Source organism: Eptesicus fuscus, chromosome 15 (genome assembly GCF_027574615.1).
Source record: "Eptesicus fuscus isolate TK198812 chromosome 15, DD_ASM_mEF_20220401, whole genome shotgun sequence".
Lineage (NCBI taxonomy): Eukaryota > Metazoa > Chordata > Mammalia > Chiroptera > Vespertilionidae > Eptesicus > Eptesicus fuscus.
The window spans coordinates 69,236,567-69,263,600 of NC_072487.1; the positions used below are offsets into that span (position 1 = coordinate 69,236,567).

The following is a 27,034-nucleotide window of genomic DNA, read 5'->3' on the forward strand; positions in this document are numbered from 1 at the left end:
TTTGACTAGAATCTTTATTCACATAAATATATCCCATGGTGCTAGAGTGACTGAGGTCTGATGTAGACTGAATAAACATAAACTGTTAATGGCCTACTACATCAATAAAAATATACTAGTACATTGGGCACCTACCATATACAAGACAGTGAAAGATTTAAGAAAAATAGCAACAACTTATTGAGCTCTTTCTCAAGCTTGCAACTCAAAGCTGCAAGCACTTGACATTTTTTCTATCATTTATCTTCACGATAACCTGCCAGGTAGGTACTCCTATCTCCATTCCACACGGGAGGAGTGAGACCTCAGGGTGGGGAGAACTCGGATTGGAATCAGTGTGACTCTAGAACCCAAGCGCCCCCTTCAGACACTGTCCCACCTTCCCCATCGCCATGGCTGCCATGAACACAGGGCCTTCAAACAGGGTTCACGTTCATTTGTGGAATCTGATCGTCCCAGCAGCCCTGTGAAGTGGGCGAGACAGAGATGACAGAATTTCCTCAATGAGAAAGCTGAGCGTGTACCTCGTGGCGCAGCTGAATGCCCCACCCAGCAGGGGAGACCGTCAGAAACGGAGGAAAGGACACACAAGGACCCTGTAAGCCCTAACCTGGGAAAACTGCTGTTTTGTCATTTACCACACATTTTTATTGTTCTTATACTTACCAGGATTTTATGCTTGGATGGTAACTACGGGCTTCTACTGATCACATTCACAGCCCACACTTCCTCTGTGGCAGGTGACAAAGAGAGGAATAATCACCTTCATGAATAATTCTCATTGAGCAAAGCTGCCCTAAAAGCTGGCTGAAGAGAAATGCCTAAAACAGCCATTTCCAAGGTCTGCTCTACACACGATTTCTCTCCTCTGGCTCAGAGAAAGCCCTAGTTAGACTCTTAGACTCTTACATGGCAGGTCAGCCACGTTATTACATTTCATGTTCACCAGATCCATCTATAAAGGAGTGAAATGACAGTCGGGGAGGGTAGGTGACCTAGCCAAGGTCACGCCACTAGGAAGCAGCAGATCTGGAGTGAGAATCCAGGTCTCCTGCTAGCGAGGCCAGTGTTCTGTCCAAAGGTGCATCAGGTCTGGGACACCTCATCCATGTGGGGCTCTAGAACAACGGTTGCCAACCGGTGGTCCGCGGACCACTGGTGGTCTGTGAGGTCCGAAAGGTTGGCGACTGCCGCTCTAGAACCTTTCTATATGTACATGAAGGCATAAAAGTTAGACAAGCCAAGGGCCATAATGGAGCAAAATAAAAAGACATTCCCAGAACTTTAGCTTTGGAAGGGCCATTTAGAGTCATGGAATCTACCCTTTACATAGATGGGTAAACTGAGGTCCAGCCAAAAGTTACACAGCTAGAAGTGGCAGTTCAGGACCAGAACCCAGTTCTATACCAACCTCATCATTTGCTCTCACAAAAAGCTACTTGCAAAAGCTACTATGGAGATGACAAAGCAATTACCCCTTAGCAGGACCACGCCATTCACAAAAGATAAGGTGAAGTATTTTTCCTTGAGGAGCTTATAGTCTAGCTAGGAAAATATGCATGTGCACAGGAAAACAGAATCAACAAAACAAAACATCAGTAAAGGCAGCAGCTACATCAAGAATTTAAAAGGCGGCGAACAGTTGCAGGCCTGGCTGTGTTGGAAAGCTTCCTCAAGATGGGGCGAGAAAGGCGGGGCTTTGAAGCATGCCTAGGAGCCAACAGCTTTTATGGCATAGGTGTGTCAGTCCTGCAAAACTTATGAAACCTTTTACTTTGTGGGAGGTGAGGCCAAATTGCAAATGAAGGCCAGATCTTGAAGCCTCAGCTCTTCATGGAATCCACGAGTGACAGCAGATGCTTCCTCCAGGACAGTGCCAGGGCCAGGACACCGGGCGTTGCTCCCACCTGCAGTATAAAACCACAGCCACAAGCACGCAGGCCTTTGAGCGACGTAAGTCCTCAAAACGGGTCTTCTCCAGATAGCCCCACTAACAGTTACGTGCTGTTCGTTTCTTTCCTCTGTCTCCTGGTAGCCTGTGTACTGGCAGACAACAAGCAGAGGTACCGCTGTTTTTCCTTAAATACAGGAGAAAACTTACAAAGAAGGAGACCATTCTGAGAATCGACCTCTTTTCTTCAGATTGGGAAGAGGCAGCCTTGTCATCCTAGAGGCCCACGGCAGTGCCCACACAGAGCAGCATCCTCCTCCCAGAGCCTCTGTTTCCCCATCTGACGTGAGAGGGTGGAGATGGGGGCATCATCAGAGACCGAATGTTGATGGTCACCTTCACATTTGCTGGGCGGTTCAGACAGTGACCAGGATGGCAGAGCAGCCCTTCCCTCCAGGCCCACAGTTCCAAGCATCCCGGAGAGTAGCCTGCAGCTGGGAGCAGCTGGCAACCACTGCTTCTGAAAAGGCCTGGGGTCAACAGTCACGTTTGTGCAGGGTCCTGGAGTGAGCACGACACCCCATTGCTGATGTGACACACCCTTCAGAGTGTCCCCAGATGCTTCTCTCCTCGCCTAGGGCTCACCATGGGCCACCTTGGGCTCCTGAGGCCTCCCTGACTTCGTGCCTTCAGTCCTGGAGGAGGATGAGTACCTTTGTCCCTAGGTCACCTGGCCAGGAACGGGCAGCACCCCGTGCCCAGGATGTGGGCTTCTATGAGTTGGCAGGGGCACGGAACCCTTGGAGAGTCTGTGTGTCGTGTCCCCACTGCCTGGGGGAGCTGGGAGGTCACCAGGAGCCGGATGTAGTAGCCGCCAAAAACTGCCAGCAGCTGCTGGGCCATTTCCTGGAAGAGGCAGGGAAGCAGAGTGAGGGCCACGCAGCTCGTGCACGTGGGGAAGCCAAGCAGTCCTCACACCCCTGGGCCGGCAGGGATGCTCACTGGGAAGAACCTGGCCAGGCCCTCGTCTGGAGCTCTTGGAAGATGCCTGGTCTGGTCTGGAATCCCAGCTCTGCAATTGACGCTGTGAGGCTCCTGCAGCCTCAGTTTCCTTATATCTGAAGTGGGTAGCCTAACTGCTGATAGGCGATTATAATATGCACACAAAAACTACGGAACCTCAAGTGCTAGAGAATTTAGCACTAATTTATCCCAGCCAATCACATACACACACACTGTTGGCAGTTTCCAATGTCTATGAGCCTATAAAATGAATGAGGTCAAGGAAACACACTGAAAAAAATCACGCCCTAACCAGTTTGGCTCAGTGGATAGAGCATCAGCCTGCGGACTCAAGGGTCCCGGGTTCGATTCCAGTCAAGGGCATGTACCTTGGTTGCAGGCACATACCCAGTGGGGGGGGTGCGCAGGAGGCAGCTGATCGATGTTTCTCTCTCATCGATGTTTCTAACTCGCCATCCCTCTCCTTCCTCTCTGTAAAAAGATCAATAATTTTTTTTAAAAAATCACGAGTGAATGGGGGTGGGCAGGAACAGAATACCCCCTGGCTTCTGCCCTTGGCTTTGCCACATTCTCCCTTGCTCTGTGACCTTGGGCACGTCAACTGACTTCTTAGAAGCTATTTCATCCATCAGAGAAGAAGAAAAACTAATCCATACCTCAGAAAGCATGCTAAAGAATTTTATGCATGATAAAACAAAAAGCTGTCGAAATATAAGAGATTATAACTATTTCTCCGTCTTTCACAGGCACGGATTTCCTACTGAAATACGACGCCTGGCCCATGCTGAGACATGCGCATTGATTATATTTTTTTCTCGCTAAGTTATAAGGGCAGCTACTTCACAAACATGTGCACACACACTGAGATTTGATATTCACAGCAGGAAATTGTATTACTATTGATTTGAATGAATTTGAAAATATAATTTAAAGACCCATCATATTTAATAGGCTATTTCGCATAAACCTAGACATGCATGCCACAATAGAGTACGTGATATTATCCATCTTTTGTGTGCTTTTAAAAAAAAAAGTCCATGGGGCCTGACTGGCGTGGCTCAGTGGTTGAGTGTCAACCTATGAACCAGGAGGTCACGTTTCGATTCCCGGTCAGGGCACATGTCTGGGTTGCGGGCTTGATCCCAAGTGTGGGGCGTGCAGGAGGCAGCCAATCAATGATTCTCTCTCATCGTTTTTGTTTCTATCTCTCTCTCTCCCTCTCCCTTCCTCTCTGAAGTCAATAAAATATATTTTTTAAAATAACTATTTTTAAAAAATCCATGGGGTTCAAGTAAAGAGATTAATATATTTATCTTTTTCTCTTGTAATAGTCCTATGTGCAAGCCCCCCACTCCCCTGCACACACCAGGCCTGAGCTCACTCCTCATTGCATGTTTGTTTCCTAGACAGTGGGTGTATCCTCATAGTGAGAAGAGGGCAGCATAAGCCACAAACACATTACCAGATTTCTGGTCTACCAGCACTGGTCAAACCCAGCAGATAGCTTAGCACAGTGGTCGGCAAACCGCGGCTTGCGAGCCACATGCAGCTCTTTGGCCCCTTGAGTGTTCTAACGCCACTTCTTCAAAATAGACTCGCCCAGGCCGAAAACCGACTTCTGCGCATGGGCCACGAAGTTTCAATCGCACTGTATGTTCGCGCCCGCACATGGTATTTTGTGCAAGAGCCACACTCAAGGGGCCAAAAAGCCGCATGTGGCTCGCGAGCCGCGGTTTGCCGACCACTGGCTTAGCAAGACCAACAGAACTCTGGGGCTGGAGGAACTGGGATTCAACAGAGATGAATATAAGATTTAATTTAAAAAAATATTTTTTTTGTTAATCCTCACCGGAGGATATTTTTCGAGAGAGTGGAAGGGAGGGGGAGAGACAGAGAGGGAGAAACATCGATGTGAGAGAGAGACATTGGTTGGTTACTTCCCACACGCACCCAACCAGGACTGGGGATGGAGTCTGCAACCGAGGTACATGCCCTTGACTGGAATCAAACGCGGGACCCTTCAGTCCGAGGGCTGACGCTCTATCCACTGAGCCATACCGGCTAAGATTTAAATATCTAACTGCAAAACAAGTAGATAAGATAGATAAAAAGATTTTAAAATGACCCAAATATTCATCAACATGTTCAGGATTAGGATAGGCAATCGATGATCCATCAACACACAACTACACATCCAGTGAAACTGCCAAAAAGAATGTCCAAGATATTAAAAATGGGAGAGAAACCCAGTGAGTAACAAATAACTCCTATAAACTATTTTCTGAAGTGCTGGGGGGTAAGGAAAAAAATATTCAAAACTAGTAGGCTAGACCTATATGGTCTCTACCAACTGAGGAAAGCCATGTTCCTCGGAATTTACAACTTGAGGTCCCCACTCGGAGTCTATGCAAAGATCCCAGGAGAGAAGGTGGCCCAACCGCCCGGGGGCCCATTACCTCCGGCTCAGCCTCCGGAACGAGCTGGTGAAGCTCAGTCTGCACCAGTGGCCTCTCTGTGGGACGGGAACTGCTGGGCAGGAGAGGAGCTTCCTCCAGCAGGTTCTCAGGCCCCTCCGCCATCGTCGTGGGGCTCACCCCAGTCTCCATGACAACGCAGAGCTGGCTCAACCTCCTTCTCAGCAAGGACTGCAAAGGAAACAGAGGGCGCTCGGGTGGTGTCCCAAGTCGGGTGGCACGTGGGAGGCCAAGGCGCTGCCTGAGTTGCAGATCACAGAGGATGGATGGGCCTTCTACAGACTCAGACGCTGGGAGAAGGTGGAACTCAGCCACGTTGGAGAGATCAGGTCATTCCCCACAAAAGTACAGTCTTTCAGCGCTCCTAAAGCACTTTTCCTTATACTCTCATTTGCTCTCAAAGCAGCCTGGGGAAACTTTCCCTGTACGTTGCAGATGAGCAAACTGAAGCTCAAAGGCCTTGCCCAAAGCCATACAGGAGCCAGTGGGCCAGGATCAGGGCTAATCCACAATCCTTACTTCAAGACCGCTTATAGGGCCGAGGGAAAGGCTGACTCCAGGGCTCGGAGACAGGAGGGCCGGGTCCCAAACCGGGAGTCACCAACTGGCTCTGTGACCACCCGAGGGTGGCGACAGGACTTCTCAGAGCCTTGGTTTCCTCATCTGTGGAATCAGAGCAAGAGTTCCCTGATCTGCCCTGACTGGTTTGGCTCAGTGGATAGAGCGTCAGCCTGCGGACTCAAGGGTCCCGGGTTCGATTCCGGTCAAGGGCATGTACCTTGGTTGCAGGCACATCCCCAGTAGAGAGTGTGCAGGAGGCAGCTGATCGATGTTTTTCTCTCATCGATGTTTCTAACCCTCTATCCCTCTCCCTTCCTCTCTGTAAAAAATCAATAAAATATATTAAAAAAAAGAGTTCCCTGATCTTATTTATAAACGGTGGGCAGGCATTTTGAACAAGTGAAAGCCACCTAAATGCATGGTACTTTTCTCTACCAGGATCTTCATTATTATTATTAGCATTCATTATTATTATATTATAAACAAACATATGCTCACCACAGGAAATGTGGAAAATGCCAATAGTTAGAAAAGGAGATTACTTAGTTACAAAGACTTCATTCCCTCGGCAAAACCACCACTGATGTGACAGGGCCCTTCCTTCTAAGTAACTTCTCCGTAGGCATTCCCCACCATGGAGCCAAGGCGATCTCTACAATCTGGTCTCCTGGTTTATTTGTCTGTTTTTCATTTAAGGCATCTTACCTCTTGGCTAGTCTTCATTTCTCGAACATGTTCCGACAAAAACTGCACACAGTTCTCCAGGTCAAAGTAGACAAACCAGAGCTGGGGAAAGAAGAAGCTGTGAGCCCTGGGGCTCAAAGCCAGCCTGACCTTGAACCCTCCGTCCCTGAGATGGTCTTCTGTATCCTGGCGCCTTGCCGGAGGCCTCTGGCGGGAACATGCCACTCTGCTCTCTCCCAGAGTCCCCATGCAGGAGCAAGTCTCCTCTGCATAGAAAACTGGCTCTGTGCGTACATCTACTCAAAAGGCTGCAACCCCACCTCCCACAGTCACTAAGCATCTGAGAGACTCCAAGCCGCCCTGGACATCACGTATCCATCCAGGGCTACTGCCTTCATCTTCAGGGGCCCTTCGGTCTGGAATCCAACATGCAAATAAATGAAACCCTTCAGAGCTGTCACCCCCCACTACCCACGGCCAGGTCAGAGGTCATTAACGTGGGTGATCTGGGGGGAGGGGAGCAGGGGACAAAGACCTCTCACCTCACTGTTACCACCCCTTCCGCCACAACCTCAACAGTCCCCAGGGAGCCAGATTAAACTCTGCCAGGGCGAAATCCTCCATGTCCATCCATCACATCATCTTGACAGCTCCACACCTGCCACACTTCACCCACATCCTGCAAGAAGCTGGTAGCCATGTCTCACACCTCCAACCACTTCCTCTGATCCCAGACCTCCCTCCTCCCAGTGACCGACCCATGAGACCCAAGGTCACACCCCTCTTGCCAACTAATCTCTCCCACTGTCTCATCCTCAAGAAACATCTTTTTAAGTTAATTTCTTTTATTTTTCCTTATGAAATTTTACAAACAGATACAAAAGTTGAGCAAATGATGTCATTAACTTCCAGCTACTCAGCATCTTGGTTCAACAATTATCACTTCATGGGTACTCTTGTTTCATCTCTACCCCCACCTACCACTCACCCAGACACCTCCATCCCCCACCCCACCCTGTCCCACCCCAATGATTTTAAAGAAAACCCAAGATATTGTATCACCTCATCCCAAGATACTACTTTGAAAATGAAAGAACCCAATTATTTTAAAAGATGTGTCCCTTCATGGGTCATCCATCCATCTATGCCTCCAACTAACACTTGCCAAGTCACCCCATGGGCCAATCCATAAAGAGGATTCAGAGGCAAATGAGGCTGAAAGGACCCTTGGTCCAAGGAAATGTCCGTCTCCCTGTCACATCTGAACTGCCAGACATCTTACAATGCCATCAAGTTCACCCCCAGGTGTCAGTCAAGACCCCCTTACACTCTACACCATCTCAGGCTCCCTAAACACAAGGATTTGTGTGTGTCTAGAGCAGTGCCTGGCACACACTAGGCTCTCAGTAAATATTTATAGGATGGCCCTAACCGGTATGGCTCAGTGGACAGAGCGTCGGCCTGTGGACTCAAGGGTCCCAGGTTCGATTCCGGTCGAGGGCATGTACCTTGGTTGCGGGCACATCCCCAGTAGGGGGTGTGCAGGAGGCAGCTGATTGATGTTTCTCTCTCATCGATGTTTCTAACTCTCTATCCCGCTCCCTTCCTCTCTGTAAAAAAATCAATAAAATATATTTTTTAAAAAATATTTGCAGGATGAACAGGTGATGTGCACAAGGAGATTCTTCCCAGGTCCTCGCCACCCGCCCACCCTGTGCTCCCACCGGGCAAGGGGCAGATGCAGTGCTAAAATAGATTGAGCCATCCTACCTGGGGAGTCCAGCCAGGACCCACTGGGTGACCTCATACTAGTCACTTAAGTTCTCCCCCCTGTCCTCAGGGCAAAGAAAACAACCGAGCCAGGTGGACAATGCCTTCAGGATCTGACCTGCCTCTCCCGGGGCCTTGCATGTGCTTGGCACAGAGGAGGCCCCACGGTTTGCTGAATAAATGCTGACTGTCTCTGAGCTTCCCTTCCGGCCTGCCCCATGGAGGTTCCAGGCTGCTGGGTACCACCCAGAGAAGAGTCTCCAGGAAGGAACACCGGAGCAGGGAGGAAGAGAAGGGCTGCCTACACTGTCTTATTAGCAGACTCGGGCAGACACTGCGCAGACTGGGAGAACATGGGGCCACCACTCCCCATCAGCCCAAAAGTGGGCCGTCAAGGAGAGGTCTCTCTGAGCCACGTACCTGAATCACGCTCTGGCAGCCCTCCACCGTGTCCGTCACGCCCAGCAGCACCCGGTGTCGCAGCAGGGCTCCGTTGGCAGCCGCCAGCCTGAGGTCCGTGTTGGTGTTGGCCTGTAAGACAAACACCAGCCCTGTGGCCAGACCTCCACGCTGCCAGGGAGCCCTCGGGCACCAGAAATGACCACACCCCACCCCACCCCTAGACACCACGGGACAGTCCTTTTCTTCGAGACACATCCACGTCCTCTCTATCAAATGGGATTGTGGCGTTGCTGAGACAATCAATTCAACAGTGTCAGGCAGAGTTGAAGCCCAGCTCTGCTACTTCCGGGCTGTGGGGCCCTGGACAGGTTATGTCCCTTCCCGGAGCCTTGCTTTCTTCAGCCGTTAGAACAAAGAAAAAGACTGTCTCTGTCTCCTAGGAATGTGGTGAGACTGAACTGAGTTTGTGTGTGTGTGAAGCACTTAGGCCAGTGCCTGGGACACAGTCAGGGGCCATAGGTATCTGCAGGAGGAGCGGGGATGGAGCGGGATAGAGAATGAAGGAGGGATGGAGGGGGGATCGAGAGGGATGGAGGGGGGATGGAGGGCAGATAGAGGAGAGTTGGAGGGGGCTGGCAGGGGAAAGAATGGGGGTGGGGGACTGGGCATTTATTGTGTCAGTAAAGCACCTACTACGTCTATAAGGCACCTACTTTCTGAAGTATCTAGCACAGTGCCTGGCCCTCAGTGGAGCATAGGGGCTCTCTACAACTCTGTCTCCTTTTCCCACCCAAACCAATGACATGATAGATTTAGTTGACAAGGTAGAAGCTAAGCAGGCTGGGGAGAAGGGAGGAGAAGGGTGTCAGGGTCCACAGTGCTGGTTTGGGGAAGAGACCCCCCCTCTAAGGGCTTCAGATGCCATTAGAAAGCAGCTCAATAAGGACAATGGTTCCCAAAAGAGCGGGACCCCCTTAGGAAGCTTTCGGAAATGTGAGAAGCTCTTTCTGCTGCCATAGGAATGGCTGGCAAAGCTGGCCCTTAGGCACAAGGGCCAGGGATGCTAACTGCGTGCCTCCCACAGAGGCCACGTCCCATGAGAGACAATCCCACACAGAACGGTCTCCTGGCCAACCTGGACTAAAAATGTCCTCTGGGTGAAAATTCTACTCATCATTCTCTGGCTGGCCAACCTAACTCCACTTTACATTTAAACCTACAGTGCGTTTGTTTTCAAACAGGTTTAAAATACAGTGAATTTTCCAGGAATGCCACTACTATGAAAATCAAGGAATGATTATGTCTTGTTTCGCCTAGAGCAGTGGTCGGCAAACTCCGCTCTGTTGACTAATGAGTTTGCCGACCACTGACCTAGACTCTCGAGTCCAATAATTAGAGGCTGTTGTTGTTCCTTGCGATTAAGCCCCTCGAGTGTTTGCAAGGGTGATTCCCCCTTTCAGAAACCTGCATCACCTGACTCCACCTCTCACTACCTGCATAATTTTGGACAAATTACTCACTATGTCTCTGCCCCCATCTCCTCATCTCCAAATGGGACATACTCACACCCTGTCATAGCAAGGCTTATAATAAGGATGAAATGAGTTCATCCACACAGAACCCTGGGAAGAATAAACACTCGAATCGTGTCAGGTAATGATATCATTCTGATGATGATACTGAATTGAGAACGCAGTGTTTTCCGCTGTACCACACTGACCGCAACAAATATTTTTAGGACCTTCCCACATGCCCTAGCAACGTGCATTATTCTGTACGGGATACACAGCAGGGGCTTACCTGCCTTCCCCACAAACCTTCCAAATTTGAGAGAGGATTTTAATGCCCCAAACAAGGGGAAGCAGGCAGTATATGCAAAGTGCTAAGGCTCTCAAGGATGCTACGTGATGCAGGTCGGCCACTAACAGTAAGAGTGACAATGGTCAGGAAGAGGGATATGCATGGTCCTGAGTGACAAGGGATCCAAGGAGGAAGAAGTCCTTGAGCTGAGGCAAGAACTGAGGAAGCTGTGTGGCCAGGGACTGGTTACTTAACCTCTCTGAGCCTTTTTCCCCACTGGCCAAAAGACTCAATAACTGTAACAGTTAACACTTACTGAGCATGTACTTTATAGCAGGTACGATTATGAGCACTTGGCATGTAGTAAGTCATTTAATTCTCCAAACAATCTCAGGGGTAGGGGGTGGGGTGGAGGATGCCACAATTATCATCTCATTTTACAAGTGAGAGAACTAAGGCCCTGAGAGGTTAAGTAATAACTTCCAAGTGGCAGAGGTGTCCTGCCTCCTTGTCAGGCTGTTGTTGGGCATCGATATCAGGTTCCAAAGACAGAGCACATAGTAGGTGCTCATTAAATGGTAGTCGTTACTAGGAAGGAGAGGACCCTGGAGGGATTCCCTGAATGAGCAAACAGTGATAACAGAAGTGTCACTGTGTACCTAGGGCCTCCATGCTGCACCTATGGGTAAAGACACCAGGTCTTGTTCGCCTCTGTGCCTTGCGCCTGGCACATTCCCTGGTACTTGCAGGGGCTTCGTAAATACCAGCTGAATAAGAAGGGGGAAAAGGAGGCATAGAGCCACAATAGGCATTCCCTGACCTGCATTAATTACATCTGCATCCTCAAAGCGCTAGCCAGGCGCCAATGTTCCGCTTGCTCCTGCTAAAGCAGCATATCCTTTGCTTTTCCCGCCTCCCTGAGAGAAGCTTCTAGCTGCAGGAACAGCCAGCTCAATTTACTTCTTATAGGCCAAGCACAAGGGCCATGAAAGCTTCTACAGAGCCCCAGGCAGCATTATTCTGTCAGCCTCATCTGTGCAAAGTCAAAGATCTTTTCGGAACGATTAAACCATAAAGTTCCTATTTGTCCCTGTGTGCACAGGCACTAAATGACACTCATCCCCCAAAGCCCGACCACGTTTCCCAACACCCCAAACACCCCACCCTCTCCTCCTGAGTCAGGCGAGAGCCGAGTGTTTGCTAAAGATCTCAAAATCCAGCTCTGTGCCAGGTGCTGGGAGAGCCTCCTCGGCACTGAAAAGACGGCAGAGGTGTGGTAGGCAGAATAATGCACCCCTCAACATGCCTAAGTCCTCCTCCCAGAACCTGTGAGCATGTTCCCTTCCATGGCAAAGAGGAATAAAGGTGGTAGATGGAAGTAATGCTGTTAATTAGCTGGCCTTAAAATAGGGAGATTGTCCCAGATTATCCAGGCGGTCCAGTGTAATCACAAGGAGCCTTAAAAGCAGAAGAGGGCCTGGCTGATGTGACTCAGTGGTTGAGCATAGACCTATGAAGCAGGGGGTCACGATTCAATTCCTGGTCAGGGCACATGCCTGGGTTGCAGGCTCGATCCCCAGTGTGGGGCATGCAGGATTCTCTCTCATCACTGATGTTTCTGTTTTCTTTCTCTCTCTCCCTCTCCCTTCCTCTCTCTAAAATAAAAAATATTGTTTTAAAATAAAAATTTAAAAAGTGGAAGAGGGAGGCAGAAGACTCAGAGTCAAAGAGGTGGGAAGGATTCAACCTGCCACTGCTGGCTCTGATGACTGAGGAAGGGAACACGAGCCAAGGAATGCAGGCGGCCTCCAGGAAAAGGTGAGGAAACAGAGTCTCCCTGGAGGCTCCAGAGAGGATGCAGCCCTGCTGTGTCAACCTCCTACACCATAGAACTGTAAGCTAATAAATCTGTGTTGTTTTAAGTTACTACGTTTACGGTGATCTGCCACAGCACCCATGAAATACCAGGAGAGACGGGTCTTAACAGAGAAGTTGGTTTGAAATCTCATTGTCCTGGCCTTGAATTCCAGCTCTGCATTTATTGCCAGCATGACCTTGGACTACGCCTAGAGCCTCTGGAGCCTACGGTTCCTCATCTGTAAAGTGACTATCGAAGACTCTACCCAGAGATTTACTGGACAGGTTTACTAGTAATGAGTTAATGTACGTAAAGCCTTTAACAGACGATCAACCACATAGGAAGTGCCCATCAGTATGTTAAAGAAGCAGAATACATTAGCGAGCCACACATATGCTGGGAGGGAGCAATGAGATGGGGAATCAGAGGTCTCGGGCTTTGAACCCCCGCTCCGCCACTCACAGTGGGATCGGGCCAAGTGACCTAATTCTGACCACCCACTCACTGCCTAGCTGCTGAGTTAAACGAGACGTGACTGTCAACAGAGCACAGAGCCAGCACCCACCCAGCTCCCTCAACCCTCGGCCTCAGGGACCCCATCCTCGGTAATCCCCTCCTCGCTCAGAGCCCTCCTGAGCATGGGGGGAGGAGGCGAGTGACAGGACTCAGTAACCTCTAAGTGCCACACAAATACTGGCTTTCTGTGCCCTCTCTCACCTCCCAGACTCTCAAAACACAGCTTGCTTCCAGAGAAACAACCCACAGGGATCCGACAGGAAAGACAGGGAGGATTTAATCACACATGTAACTTAATTTCTTTGAGTCACTGGGCACAGGGGCCGGTGTGAATGTCAAGGTTGCAGCAATTTGCTGAAGCGGGTGAAAGGAAAAACTCTGACTGGGGATCCTCTTGCCCGCACAGCCCTCCAGGGGGACGTGGCTGGGGTCCCCGGACATCTCACCTTCCTCTGGTGTCTCTCGAAGATGAGCATGAGAGTCAGCGTCAGGCTCAGTGCGGCCAGGGTCACGAGCAGCACGCCCGCCCAGTGGTTCCCCAGGGCAAACATCTGGCTGGTGGAGTAGATGTTGGCCCACACCACCACATAGAAAACCTGCGGGAAGCCGGGGCAAGAGCAAGGTCAGGAACGCCAGTCCTCGCGCAAGGCAGCTCCACTCAAGGGGACATACTTCTGACACCTCCTTAGATGCACGGAGCTCACAGGGCCCGTGAGAGACTGATGGGGGCCTGTGAGAATTAGCCCTTGTTCCTTGATCATAAGTGGAAGTGGGAAAATGGGGTGAGAATAGTTACTCCAAATCCCTGCTTGCACTGATTTTAAATAAAACAGAAAAGGACAGGGGACTTGGGAGGGAGAGAAATTTGAGGCAGAAACCCACAGTGATCCTTCAACAGCTATGTGGCCTGGACAAGTTATAACAACGCTCCGAGCCTCAGTTTCCTCATCTGTAAAATGGGGATGATACTAACTTCACAGGGCTGATATAGGGATTAATAAGATAACATATGTTAACAGCATAGCACTTATTAGAAAGTTAATGAAAGCCAGTTGCCGTCCCTTTTCCTTCCTGAGAAGCAGGACATAGGGGTTAAAAGTGCTATTTGACCATTTTCCATAGAGGAGCAACAAGTCACAGTGATTAAGAGCGGTTGAACCAGAGTGCCTGGGTTCAAATACTGGCTCCGTCATAGATATGTATGCATGTGTGTGTTTGTATATATGTATGTTTATATGTACCTATACACATGTGTGTACACACATGATTAGAGCTAAAATGGACCTATCTGTTTAACAAATGGGGAAACCAAGTCCCAGAGAGGAGAGAAGTCTTGACCAAAGCCAGAGGCCGAGTCCGGAGCCTCAGTGCTGGGTCTGCAGATCCACAATGCCACGCTCTGCCCCCAGTAAACCCTGCTCCCATCCTCTACATGGAGACCTGGTCACACTCCCTGCCATAAATTCCCTATACCAGATCCAGGTTCATGGGTGCCGCCCTCTCCCAGGCAGCGGGGCCACCAGCCCCCAAACCAGCATCCACATCAACAGACTTCACCAGAGGACGCCAAATCCAGCAATGCCACAGGGGCAACAGCAGGACAGTGTGGGCCCACCTCCCTCCTCACCACAGCGAAGGCCAGTCGCATGGGCCTGGAGTTGTAGATGATGTATCTTCTCACTTGGGGCTCCAAGAGGGCGCTCTCAGCCAAGCTCCTGTACTGGTCAGCCGGGACCTGCTTGCCCACCCCAGAGAAAGAGATCAGTCAGCCACAGAGAACCCCCTACCCCCACCTCCTTCCCGCCAGCAAGCGTGTCATTCCCAGCTCACATGACTATCATGCGGCAGGGGGATCCGGCTCGCTGTGAGCTGGACCGGAGGCAGAATGAGGAGCTCAGAGCTCTGATGGCGACCACAGGGCGCAACTCCCGGCTCAGGAAAGGTCAGGCATCCCCGGTGAGGTGGGGCGGCTCAAAAGCCAGGAGGACATCCCACAGAGGGATCCCTGCAGCCGAGGCTCAGTATCTCATGGCCGACCGGGATAGCCTAAAGTTTAAGGCACAGGCCTGGGAGTCAGCTGGCCCTGGGTCCAAACCTTGGCCCTGCCACTCATGTGCTGTGTGACCTGGAGAAAGGAACTGCACTTCTCTGAGCCTCAGACTCTTCTTCTGTAAATCAAGGATAATAAGAGTGCCCACCTTGTAGGGGTGGTGTGCATCTATAATAATAAAAGGGTAATATGCTAACTAGACCAGACGTCTTCTGGACATCCTTCTGGACATCCTTCCTGATGAAGCGGGGCCGGAGGGAAGCCAGCCCAGGTCCCGGGTGCCTGCCGGCGGCCGGAGGAAGGAAGCAGCCTAGGTCCCAGGCACCGGAGGAAAGCTAGTGCCAGCAGCCGGGGGAAGGAAGGCCTACTCTTGCACAAATTTTCATGCACTGGGCCTCTAGTATTAAATAAAATAATACAGTACTTATACAGTAAGTATATACCAGTATATACTATGTTTATACATATCATCTGGACATCTTTGGGGGCCTTTGTTCTGCCTACCACAGTTGGTTTTGTCTTCTTGGACAGATATGTATATCTAAGTGTATGTGTATGCTGGCCCAGTGCTGGTTCCACGGTGGACAAGTGCTATTATCAGTACTGCACTATCAGTAACTATTAATACAGCCCAAAGTACTGAAAACTCGCATCTTCCTGCCCAAACAATAATGCCGTAGTGCAAAAGGCCCCACAAGAGTGGACTGCTTAAGAAAACAGAATTTGGCCTGGCTGGTGTGGCTCAGTGGTTGAGTGTCGACCGATGAACCAAGAGGTCACAGTTCGATTCCTGGTCAGGGCACATGTCCGGGTTGCGGACTCAATGCCCAGTGTGGGGCGTGCAGGAAGCAGCCAATCAAGGATTCTCTCTCACCAGTGATGTTTCTACCCTCTCTGCCTCTCCCTTCCTCTCTCTGAAATCAATGAAAACATATTTTTTAAAAAAGGAAAACAGAATCTAACCAGGAAAGGTGCTGTGTGGGAACACAGCAGGACAGTATGTAAACGGTTCATGGGTGAAGAGAACCCCATCTAAAGGTAACTATTTAAGAAAAATGTTCTTCTCAACAAAGGCTGGAAGGAAACGTGGGGAGATAAACCAGCTCTTGTGCTGATGTGGGCTTAGTACTATCCATCTGGAAAGTTTCCCTTTAAGGGTGAGACACAATAATGCAATTCCGTTTAAAGACGTGAACTCTAAAATCTGCAGGGTAAAATTCGCAGTGCACCTTCCCCATCCATAACTGAGCCTCCCTGGGAAGCGCAGGGAAAGGCCTCCCATGCTGGGGAAGAAAAGCGCAGCTCGGGTACTTAATAACGACAGCACCAGCTACAATTTACTGAACATTTACTATGTGCCAGAGACAGTGCAGCGTCCCTCAGGCATTACTTCACTCAGTCATCACAAGAACCCTATGTCACAGGTATTAATGTTGCCCTCACGATGATGACACTGTGGCTCAGAGAGGTTAAGTCACCTGTCCCAAGCCACACAGGCAGTAAGGTGAGCTGGATCTGCATTCAGAGCTATGGATCTGTGATGCCTAGACCTCGAATCACTATGCTTAAAGGTACTGCATTATCAGCTAATGAATCCTATAATGTGTCCTCTCCTAAAATGCCCTTCCCCCTATCTACCCAGCAAACTCCTACTTTTCCTCAAGATCCCGGATCCAGTTATCTGGTCCTCTGTGAGGCTTTTAGAACCCCTGCCCGCACACCAGGCAGGTTTCTCATTTTCTCCTGTGCAGGTCGTCTTCCATGCCTTATACAGTCCTCTACTGCAGCACTAACATCAGACTGTTGGATTCGTCCGACGTATGTCCATCGCCCCGCTGGGCTCTGGGAGCAGTGTGAGCAAAGGCACTGGGGCCGATGCACCTCCCCAGCGTTTAGTGCCCAGCTATGTGCCTGGCAGAGTGGGCATCCAAAATGCACATCTGTTAAGTGAAATAATGGGGAAGAGAGGACAGTTCTAACACATCTCCCTTCTCTCCCTTACCATATCAAGAATATGGTACATGTTTAATAAAATATTTTGTGAATAATTAGATGAAAGAATAGATGGATAGACAGATGGATGGATGGATGGATGGATGGATGGATGGATGGATGGATGGATGGGAGGAAGGAAGGGAGGAAAAACAGTAAGGATCTAATCAAATCAGCACTCACCTGAATGCCCCAGGTCTGCAGCTGCTGCTCTGCGGCTCCCAGATCGAAGGAGATGGGTGCACAGGTATTGTCGATCCGGAGAACCGTAAGGACCTGGCCATTGCGGAGATCTGAAAGCAGACAGGAGCTTCACCTGGCTGAGCAATCACTACTACTGTGGATGAGCCTGCCACCTCCTCTGGCCACGAGAGCCTTCCCATGGCAAGGAGGGACAGGTGGCTGTCCTCAATTCCCTACAGAAGAACCGGAGTTGACAGGAAAGCCCCCAGGAGGCAGAACTGGGGGCCGGAGCGTGGAGGCTATTAGGACACCATGGGAGACCATGTAGGGAAGAACCTCCCCAAAAGGAGAGCTGTCCACACAGAATGGGGGCTAGTGACCTCCCCATCCCAAGGGATATTTCAACAGAGACAACAATAAACTACACTGAGGAGGTGATTTGTAGACACTCATTCAAGCACTGCTCAACTCTTACCTTCCCGGTGGGTACAGAGTCTAAGATAACCAACTGTGGTAGGCAGACCAATGGACCCCACCCCACTCCCCAGAACCTGTGCATGTGTTTTGTACACGGCAGAGGAGGATTAAGGCTGCAGATAGACTTAACCGTTGCTAATTAGCTCACTGTAAATTGGGTGACTGCCCTGGATTATCTGGGTGGGCCCAATATAACTACAAGGATCCTTAAAAGTGGAAGAGGGAGACAAAAGAGTCGGGAGGCACGTGACCGGAAGGAAGGCACAGAGAGAAAGCACTGCTGGCTTGGAAGATGGGGGAAGGGGTCATGAGCCAAGGAATGTGGGCGGCCTCTAGCAGCTGGGAAAGCCAAGGAGCCAGCGTCTCCCCTGAGCCTCCTGAAGGAAGGCAGCTCTGCTGACACGGCGAGGACTTCCGCCGAGTGAGGCCCAAGTCAGACTTCTAACCCGCGGAACCCTGAGAGGTAAACCCATGTTCTGCAAGCCACCAGGCCAGTGGTTATTTGTTACAGCAGCTGTAGGAAATGCACACTGGCTTACTGGAAACCCCTCCCAGTGTGAAAATCCGAGTGCAACTTCTGGCTCCAAGTGGAACTTAAGTTGCCCCTCAGTACCCACGGGGGACTGGTTCCAGGACCCCTCACTGATACCCAAACCCGCAGATGTTCAAGTTCCTTACATGAAATGGTGTACAGGTGGCCTTCCACATCCGCAAACTCCCAGCCACGGATTGAAAACAGTACAGGTAATTACTGAGACAAATCAGCCTGTCAGTGGGTCCACACAGTTCAAAGCCGTGTGTCCAAGGGTCAACTGTATTTGTTTTCACTCCCACACCAGAAAGGATTTAAGGTGGCTTCATAAAGATAAATTTTAAGAAGATAAAATGATAAAATTAGATTTAAAAATAAGCAAATGAGCGAGCCCTGGCCGGATGGCTCAATTGGTTGGACCATCATCCCATGCACCAAAAAAGTTGCAGGTTCAGTTCCCAGTCAGGGCACATGCCCAGGTTCCGGGTTCAATCTCTGGTCGGGGCACATGTAGGAGGCAACTGATCAATGCTTCTCTCTCTTTCTTTCTCTCTCTCCCTTCTTCTCTCTCTAAAATCAATAAAAACATATCCTAGGGTGAGGATTAAAAAATAATAATAGTAACTCCATGGCTGGTTTGGTTTGGTTCAGTGGTTAGAGTGTCAGCCCAAGAGCCAAAGTGTCCCAGGTTCAATTCCTGGTCAAGGGCACGTACCTCAGTTGCAGGTTCATCCTGCCCCTGGTTGGGGTGCATGCAGGAGGCAATCAATCGATATGTTTCCCTCACATCAATGTTTCTCTTCTCTCTCTCTCTCTCTCTCTCTCTCTCTCTCTCTCTCTCTCTCTCTTTCTCTCTCCCTCCCTCCCTCCCTTCCTCCCTTCCTCCCATCCTCTACCCACCCTTCTACTCTCTAAAGTCAATAGAAAAAATATCCTCGGGGATGAGGATTGAAAATAATAATAAGCAAATGAGAAAAACTAGGCAAAAAGACAATAAGGACAGACAGAACAATGAAGTAAAATAAGGATAAAATAGAACAATAAAGTAAAATAAGAATAGCTTCTGGGATTTGAGCCTTTAGTACAGGGGTCCTCAAACTTTTTAAACAGGGGGCCAGTTCACTGTCCCTCAGACCATTGGAGGGCCGGACTATAGTTTAAAAAAAACTATGAACAAATTCCTATGCACACTGCACATATCTTATTTTGAAGTAAAAAAACAAAACGGCAAAAACACCCGCATGTGGCCCGCAGGCCATAGTTTGAGGACGCCTGCTTTAGTATGTACCAGGTTTCAAGTCATGATTTCATTTACTCCTCCAAGGGCCCTAAGAGGTGGACACCATTATCATGGAAAAGAAAAGGAGCCTTTGAAAGATGAACAAAGGAACTTGCCCAATGCTACCAGAGGAAATGAAAGTAAGAAAGAGAAGGAGGAGAAAAGGTAATACACAAAATGCCGGCACGCATGCTGGACGGGGCCCAGACTAGCTCCCCGTTCCATCACACAGCATGGAATGGGGAGCCCACGGAGGCTTGGACTCCACACTCGGAGAATGGGAACCGCTCCCCCAGCAGGCGCTTCGCCACTGAACAAATGTTTGCCCGAGCAATGCAAACACTCTCCACGGTTTCTGTCTGCCTCCGAACCAGAGTTCCTGGGTTCTTGGCAATCATCTCTTTCATCTGCTCCTTAAAGTGAAAATAGCAATTCCTCCACTTAGAAAGACTTGTTTTCACACCTAGATTAGGGGGAAAGATCTGAAAAGCTACCAAAGAAGTGTGTGTGTGCTTGTGTGTGTGTGTGCTTGTGTGTGTGTGTCTGTGTGAGTGTGTGTGCGAGTGTGTATGTATGTGTGAGTATGTGTGTGTGTGTGTATGTGAGTATGTGTGTGTGTGTGTGTGTGTGTGTGTGTGTGTGTGTGTGTGTGTGAGAGAGAGAGTGTGTGTGGGGAGGGGGCAATTTCCTACAAAGGAATAAGAACTGGCTTGCCAAAAATCAGTGGAGTAATGTCTTTAAAGTTCTGAAGGAAAATTACTTCATTCCGTTTCATTCCACTGTTGTGTATGTGTAAATTGTTTTCCTAATAACAGCAGTAAAAAAAGGAACCCTTGTGCCCTCTCGTCCCTTCCCTCAGCAGACACGTGCTTGTCACCAAGTCGTGAGTTCAAACTGCTGCTTTTCTGGAAACCCACAAAATGCTGATTCCGTTCAAAATTCATGCAAATGGTTCTGATAGTTGTAAATGTTTCTCCTTATTACATAATGTATGTATTAACCCTTTGCACTCGCTTGCTTTTTTCCTTGATTCCTTTATTCTACTCGGGATTTAATTTTTTAAATACCCCAGATTTTACAAAGCGCAGCAGTAGAATAAAAAACTGGAGTTTCTTTTCATACAAACTTATTTATTTGGATTTTTTTATATTTCAAATTATTGATACATTCAAAGAGTAATTTTAATCTCGATATCCGAGTGCAAAAGGTTAAAGTCATTAGGAATACAGTGCTCTCAAAAAAAGAAGTGAGGACAGAACTAGAACCCAGCATCTTTTATTGCACTGGGAAGACTAATGGAATCTTTTGGAAGATGTGGCAGGAAAAGTACTTTGGAAAATATACAATCAAGATAGCTCATGGCATTAACCAAAGAACTTATATGCATATATGCATTACCCATGGACACAGACAATAGGGTGATGAAGGCCGGGGCGGGTAGGGATCCAGGTGGAGGAGCGGGGAACGGGGACATCTTAATACTCTCAACAATAAAGATTTTTTTTAAAAAAAGATCGCTCATGGAATATTAAAAGAAAAGTCTTTGAAGATAAATAAAGATCTCTTTGGGTGCCACATAAAGAATGGATAGCAGCCCGGCCGGTTGAGCATCGGCCTATGAACCAGATCACGATTCGATTCCCGGTCAGTACACATGCCCGGGTTGCGGACTCGATCCCCAGTGGGGGGCGTGCAGGAGGCAGCCGATCAATGATCCTCTCTCATCATTGATGTTTCTATCTCTCTCCCTCCCTCTCTGAAATCAATCAATATATATATTTAAATAAATAAAAATAAAGAATGGCTAAAAGAGGCAAGATGGGGAGGAGATCAGCTAGGAAGCTACAGCAAAAATCCAAGCAGAGGGTAATGGTGGCCTGATCCAAGGAGGTAGTGACAGAGAGAATGGGTAGAGATGACAGACACTGGCCCGGAAACAAGTCCCCGAATGCCCACCCTCATCTACAGGCACTTCTGTGTCCCTCCACTGCCCTCCCTCCATACTCAGGATCCTGGGGAGAGTAGCAGCGGGGGGAAAGGAATTGAGGTCATGGCCTTACCTTGCCCCCAGCCAGGAGGGCTCCCCGCCGGCAGGGCACTCCAGCCAGGAGAGGAGGTGGGCAAGGGGCCGGCCGCCCCGCCAGGGCCCATCTGCGGTTCACAGGCCATAGCAGAGAACCAGCGGGGGGTCTACTTCCCCTTCTCAGCGCTCTGGCTCATTCTGGAACAGCCAGCTCAGCTTCACTCGCCTTCAGGAAACAGCAAAGAAAGAACTTCAGGCCGGGCTCCCCAGCCAAAGTCATCACCAGGCCAGGGAGAGGCAACTGGAGTCTTCTTCCCCTGGACGTTGGTCTCTCTGCTCATGCTGAGGAACATTCTCAGGGCGAGTGAGGGGAACTAAAACCCTTCCAGACCTCGACTGCTGAGAACTTCCCTTCTGGCGGGGCTTCTCCAGGTCAGGCGCATCGGGGAGTCAGGAAACTCAGGAGCTGCCGGGGCCCCACTCCCAGGCCTGTGGGATTTCCATTCCCTTACCATGGGCAGCACAGGTACATTCATCATGGGGAGACTTGTTCATATGAAGAATCTCAAAGAGTTTCCCAGAGACATTGCAAAATACAAATGATAAAGAAAATCAGGATGGTGAGGAAAAAAAATTTTTTTAAAGTTATGACCATGAAGAATAAAAATAGCCAGATATTCTGGCAACCAGGGTCCCTAGCAGAGGTTTGGGTTCAAGAACATGAACCCCAAGGTCAGGCTAACCAGTTTAAAGGTCAGTTCTACAACGTACGGGTTAGGACTCAGTGATGGGCAACCTTTTGAGCTTGGTGTGTCAAACGTCGCCAAAAAACTGAGCATAACTCGGGTAGTGTGTCACTTTGAGGAAAAAACATTATTTCGCAAATGTTTCATCCTCGGCATGCGGCCGCCTCAGCGGCCGCGTGTCATCACAAATGGCTACGCGTGTCAGTGCTGACACGCGTGTCACAGGTTCGCCATCACTGGGTTAGGTAAACGTGGGTAGGTGGTTTAACCTCAAAGAGCTTCAGCTTCCCTATATTTAAACAGTGGTGACCTTCCCCACAGGGTTGCTGCAAAGAATTGATAGGATGCTAGGAATAAAGGACGTTTAACAGCATGGAACGAAGGACACATGCCATAAATACCATCTCTGGTTGTTGCTGTTGCGAGGTTTGACACAGTTGTCATGCCTGATCTAAGAATTTGGTTTTGAGCTTCCAGGAGGCCAAAGAGGAAATGGAAATGCTGTCAGTTAAATAATTCCTGCTATCTATATATAGGAAAAAAAAAAAAAGAAGAAAAACGAGTGAGGGGAGCCATGCATCCTCTTGGCACTTAGCACTGAAAGACCTTGGCACGTGCATCGGGCATGACCCTTAGCCACTTCATCAACAAAAGCAGAAATGGGTATTTCCTTGATGCCAACGTGCAGTCTCTATAGTGCCATACACTCTGGGTGGAACCCGCACACCTTGTCTGTGATGTGTCCACCTGGGGCCTAAGACTCACCCTTCCCCAAGGAAAATCATGCCTAAGTTCCTGGGATGACACACCAGCCCTGCCTGTTTTTAAAAAAGAACAAAAACAAACAAACAAAACAAAACTAAAATTGTCTTTTGCTGCCAGGGTTCTCGACACTGGGGAAGCCAGGAAGTGTCCGCTCAGCACACATCTGCTTGATTCCAAGCTGGCCCAAGGTGCCCGCCCCTGCTCAGTTCCCCTAAAAATGAGAACCTGACTCCCACTCCCTCACCACCTTCCATCCCTCTCGGTCCTTTAAAAAGGACCAGATGCATACTTTGTGGAGCCCAATGCAAAATAAAAATGTGGGGCCCCTTGTTAAAAAAATGATGAAGAATTTCAAGACAGTGACAGCAGAGCCTTAAGCCAAGTGGGGGCCTTACAAAATGGGAACCATGTGTGACTGAGCAGACCGCATGCACTTGAGCCAGCCCTGACTTTAAGCTTCGAAAGACCACATGGGAGCCCCTTCCATGGGCCAAGAATATGCAAAAATGAGCCTTTACTTCCCTGTATCAGGCTCTGAGGCAAGAAGGCAATAAACTATTGGGGAAAGAGCGAGGACGTCAGTGCCAAAGAGCATGGACGAGAATCCCCACTCAGCCACTCGCATGCTCTGTGATGTTCACTGTCAAGGTACTTAACTCCCTGAGCCATCCTCATCTGTAAAATGGGTTCATGGGCCTACCTGGCATAACTGCTGTGGGGATAACAGAAAGAAATACAAGCGTAACATCCAGTACCCTGCACAATCAGGCCCCTTTCCTCATAGGATTTTCTCATTTCACAGGGGAGAAAATTGAGGGTCAAAGATGTGAAGAGACCTGCCCAGAGACCTGCCCAAGCTAGAAGCTGTGGAGCCAGCAGGTGAGCCCAGGCCATCTGGCTCCAGAGTTCAAGCCCATAACTCCCATGCCTCTGAGCCTCAGGACCCAGGTCCGGGTATCTCTGGGCCTGTCCCTTACACCACCTGTAAAAAAATATAAAAGAGAGAGGGAGGGAGGGAGGGAGGGAGGGAGGGAGGGAGGGGGAGGAAGGAAGGAAGGAAGGAAGGAAGGAAGGAAGGGAGGGAGGGAGGGAGGGAGGGAGGGAGGGAGGAAAGGGGTTGAGGGGGACTGCAAGGTGTGATCTAGCAACAAATTCCAGCCTGCACCTGAGATGCCGCACTCTGGGAGGGCAGGGACCATCGCCCCTCACCTGGCCCACAGCAGGTACTCCCAAACATTGTTGAGCATTTACCAGTCAGTCCTATCACCCCTTACTTCCTTCCTCTTACCTTGTACCCCCAAGAGACATGAAAGCAACAACAACCCAAGGATGTCTGCCCTGCACTTGGCAATCACTGAAGCCCTTCCCTGCCTCACCTGCTCACCTCCTAGGCCCACCAGGAAAACATAGTCCTTAGATCCATTTTCCACTGACAGCTACTTAAAGCAAAGGCTCAAAGGAACCTGCAGTGCCGCCACCTCCCACCTGTGTGCCCTTGAGCAAGTTACTTAACTTCTCTCTGCCCCCTCTCTGCATGCAAATGGAGATAATAATAGTAACTCAGTTGTTGCGAGGCCTTCAAGAGTCCCTCCAAGTAAATCACTCCAAGCAGGGCTGGGCAAAGAGGAATCACTGAAGGAATATAGCTGTTATTTTTACTCCAGAGACATTCCCTAAGAAATAGTGCCTGGCACCGTGCCTTCTCCACTATAAAACCAGAAATAAAATTGGTAAGTCCCTCTTCAGCCCTCCCCACGGGGGATTCACCATCTGATGGAAAAGACAAACTCTGAGGAAGACAAAGAAGAAACAGTCTATGACCAAGCAAAGCAGTCAGAGGGTGTGGGCAGCAGCACCTTGGGGCGGCGGGAAGGCTGGGCAGAGGTGGAGGTGAGGGAGGTACTGCCAAGAAGGGGAGAGGTACAGATCAGATGCAAAGGACAGGAGGGGTGCTGGCAAGACTGGCCACGGGCAGACATTGACCCTTTACCTACCAGCGTGTGCTGAGCTCAGGATCCTGCCCAGGGCTGATCCGGTCCCATGGGGAACATGGGAGGAAGAGACAAGCATGGGGTGGAGGGGGAGCTGGGGAGTGAGCGTAGCTCTGGGGCTCCTGCAAAGAACCGGCCATCCATCCCCCACCCAGCTCCTCCAAGTTTTCTAAGTTGCCTTTGATGAGTCTGCATTTAACCACAACTTCCAGTTATCTGTCTTTTTTTGCGAGGTGGCAAGTCCCTGCAAAGGCAGATGTCCTTAAGTCCTGCTGAACAAAGGTCTCCATTTCTGCAAACACTGAGTGCCCAGCCTCCCCAGGAACCAGACGCCTCCCTGAGATTTGAGAAAGGGGGCTTGGGGGGAGCGGGAGAAGTGGGGGAGGGTTCGGAGAGAAAGAAAGATCCCAGTTTTTACTAGTCAGGTTTTGTTTTTGTTGAACTGCAAAGTCCCAAGAAACCCTAAGAGGACCTGTCACAGACGTTTTGGGATGAAAAAGCCTTGGGAAACAATGGGCCCAAGTTCTCCATTTTACAGATGAGAACATTAAGACCCAAAAATGAAAGTGAACGATCCAAGGTCAGGGAGCCAATCGGGGTCGAGGCCAACACGGAACCGGGCTCATTCAGCGAATGCTGGGGGTAACCCCCAAGCCTGGCCTTGGCCTTGGGCAGCTCTGTCTGGCCCCCGTCACTGCCCTCGAGTCCTGCTTTGGGTCTGCTGTCTCGGGGTCTCCCTCACCCCAGAAATCACCCCCCACGGGCCACCGGTTCTTGGGATCCGCCCGAGAGCAGCTCCCACGCCCAAGACGCGGAGGAAGGGGCCCGAGTGCGTCCGGAAGGAGCTGGACGCGCCCGCCGCGTTGACCGCAGCCAGGAAGGGGCCCCGGGCGGCCGCGCAGCCCCGGCCCGCGGCTCCAATCTGGGCTCGCGGCCCCACGGGCGCGCGCACACTCACCCCCCGCGCCGCCGCCGCCGCCGCCGCCGCCGCCGCCGCCGCCGCGCCCGGGGACACGGAAGGTCGGGGCCGCCGCCGCCCCTCCGCGCCTCCGCCTCCGCCTCCGCCTCCGGCCCGCCGCACGCGCGCCGCGCAGCCCTCCCCGGGCCCGCCCCCGGGCCGCCCCGCGCACTCACCCCGCCGGTAGGAGCCGCCCGTGGGGCTCGCCTCGGGGTCGGGAGGGAAGCCTTCGCCCCGCGCGGCCGGCGGAGCCGACCTGGGAGCGGCCTTTCGTCAGCCCGGGCTCTCCCGGGACGCCAGGAAGCGCCTCCGCGCTCGCCGACCACGTGCAGCGATTCTGGGGCGCAGGGGGTGAGGGGCGGGGGGGTGGGGGTGGGGGTGGCCCTCCGGGACAAGTTCCGGCCCCTCTGGGAGGCTCGGTGTGGTCTGTCCCTTGTCTGAGCAGCAACTTAACCTCCGAGGTCCAGCCCCCGCCGAACACAGTCACGGGACCCGGTGGATGAGGCAATATCGGGGATCAGAACCTTCTCAGGGACCTGTGTTTTATAGGAAAACTGTATGTGTGCTGTGTCATTAAGATCATCGGTGTGGGGACCAGGTTACCTGAGCTCTAAGCCCCCCGGGTCTCGGCTTTTGAGATCATCCTCGGTAAACTGTTTAACGTCACTGTGCCTTCGTTTTCCGTAAAAATCACTATACTAGTTCATGCTTTAAGGAGATCATCTCTGTGTTGGCAGCTGCCAGGAACGTCTAGCAGCTCCCTAGGCTTTGGCTGCCACCCCCAGCACCATCACTCGGGATTTCAGTGCAAAGGGCCCCCGTCCCCTAGGAAAGCAGGAACCTTGTGTATTTTCCCACGGAGCACAGATGGGCAGATGCACTCACACGTGTGTGTTCATACAAAAGGGAGCCTATTCTATTCTGCTGGGCACGCTACTTTCTAATTCAACAAAAGTTCTTTGGCATTCACCTCATGCCAGAACACCCCACTCTGCCTCTCTTTTTTAAGAGGTGCATAGACCTCCATATATTGTGAGAAGGCCCCTCCCCCCCAGTGGA

The 27,034-nt window shown here is 50.5% G+C and overlaps 1 protein-coding gene across 4 annotated transcripts; it reads right to left on the bottom strand.

Annotated features, from left to right (window-relative positions):
- TMEM268 (transmembrane protein 268) lies at nt 1-26,309 on the bottom strand. Of its 4 annotated transcripts, none has more exons than XM_008152104.3 (9): nt 26,152-26,309; nt 21,553-21,741; nt 17,205-17,314; nt 14,607-14,714; nt 13,426-13,575; nt 8,824-8,934; nt 6,655-6,735; nt 5,371-5,559; nt 1-2,797 (listed from the first exon to the last, which is right to left on the bottom strand). In XM_008152104.3, exons 2-9 carry the CDS (start codon nt 21,659-21,661, stop codon nt 2,618-2,620), a joined length of 1,038 nt encoding a protein of 345 aa, XP_008150326.1. In that variant the 5' UTR covers nt 21,662-21,741; nt 26,152-26,309; the 3' UTR covers nt 1-2,617. The 4 variants fall into 4 exon arrangements, with proteins under 4 accessions (XP_008150326.1, XP_054583331.1, XP_054583330.1 ...); XM_054727356.1 differs by having other exon boundaries at nt 1-731; nt 14,607-14,717; XM_054727355.1 differs by lacking the exon at nt 26,152-26,309 and adding an exon at nt 25,021-25,312 and having other exon boundaries at nt 14,607-14,717.
- Between the last annotated feature and the right edge of the window lie 725 nt (nt 26,310-27,034).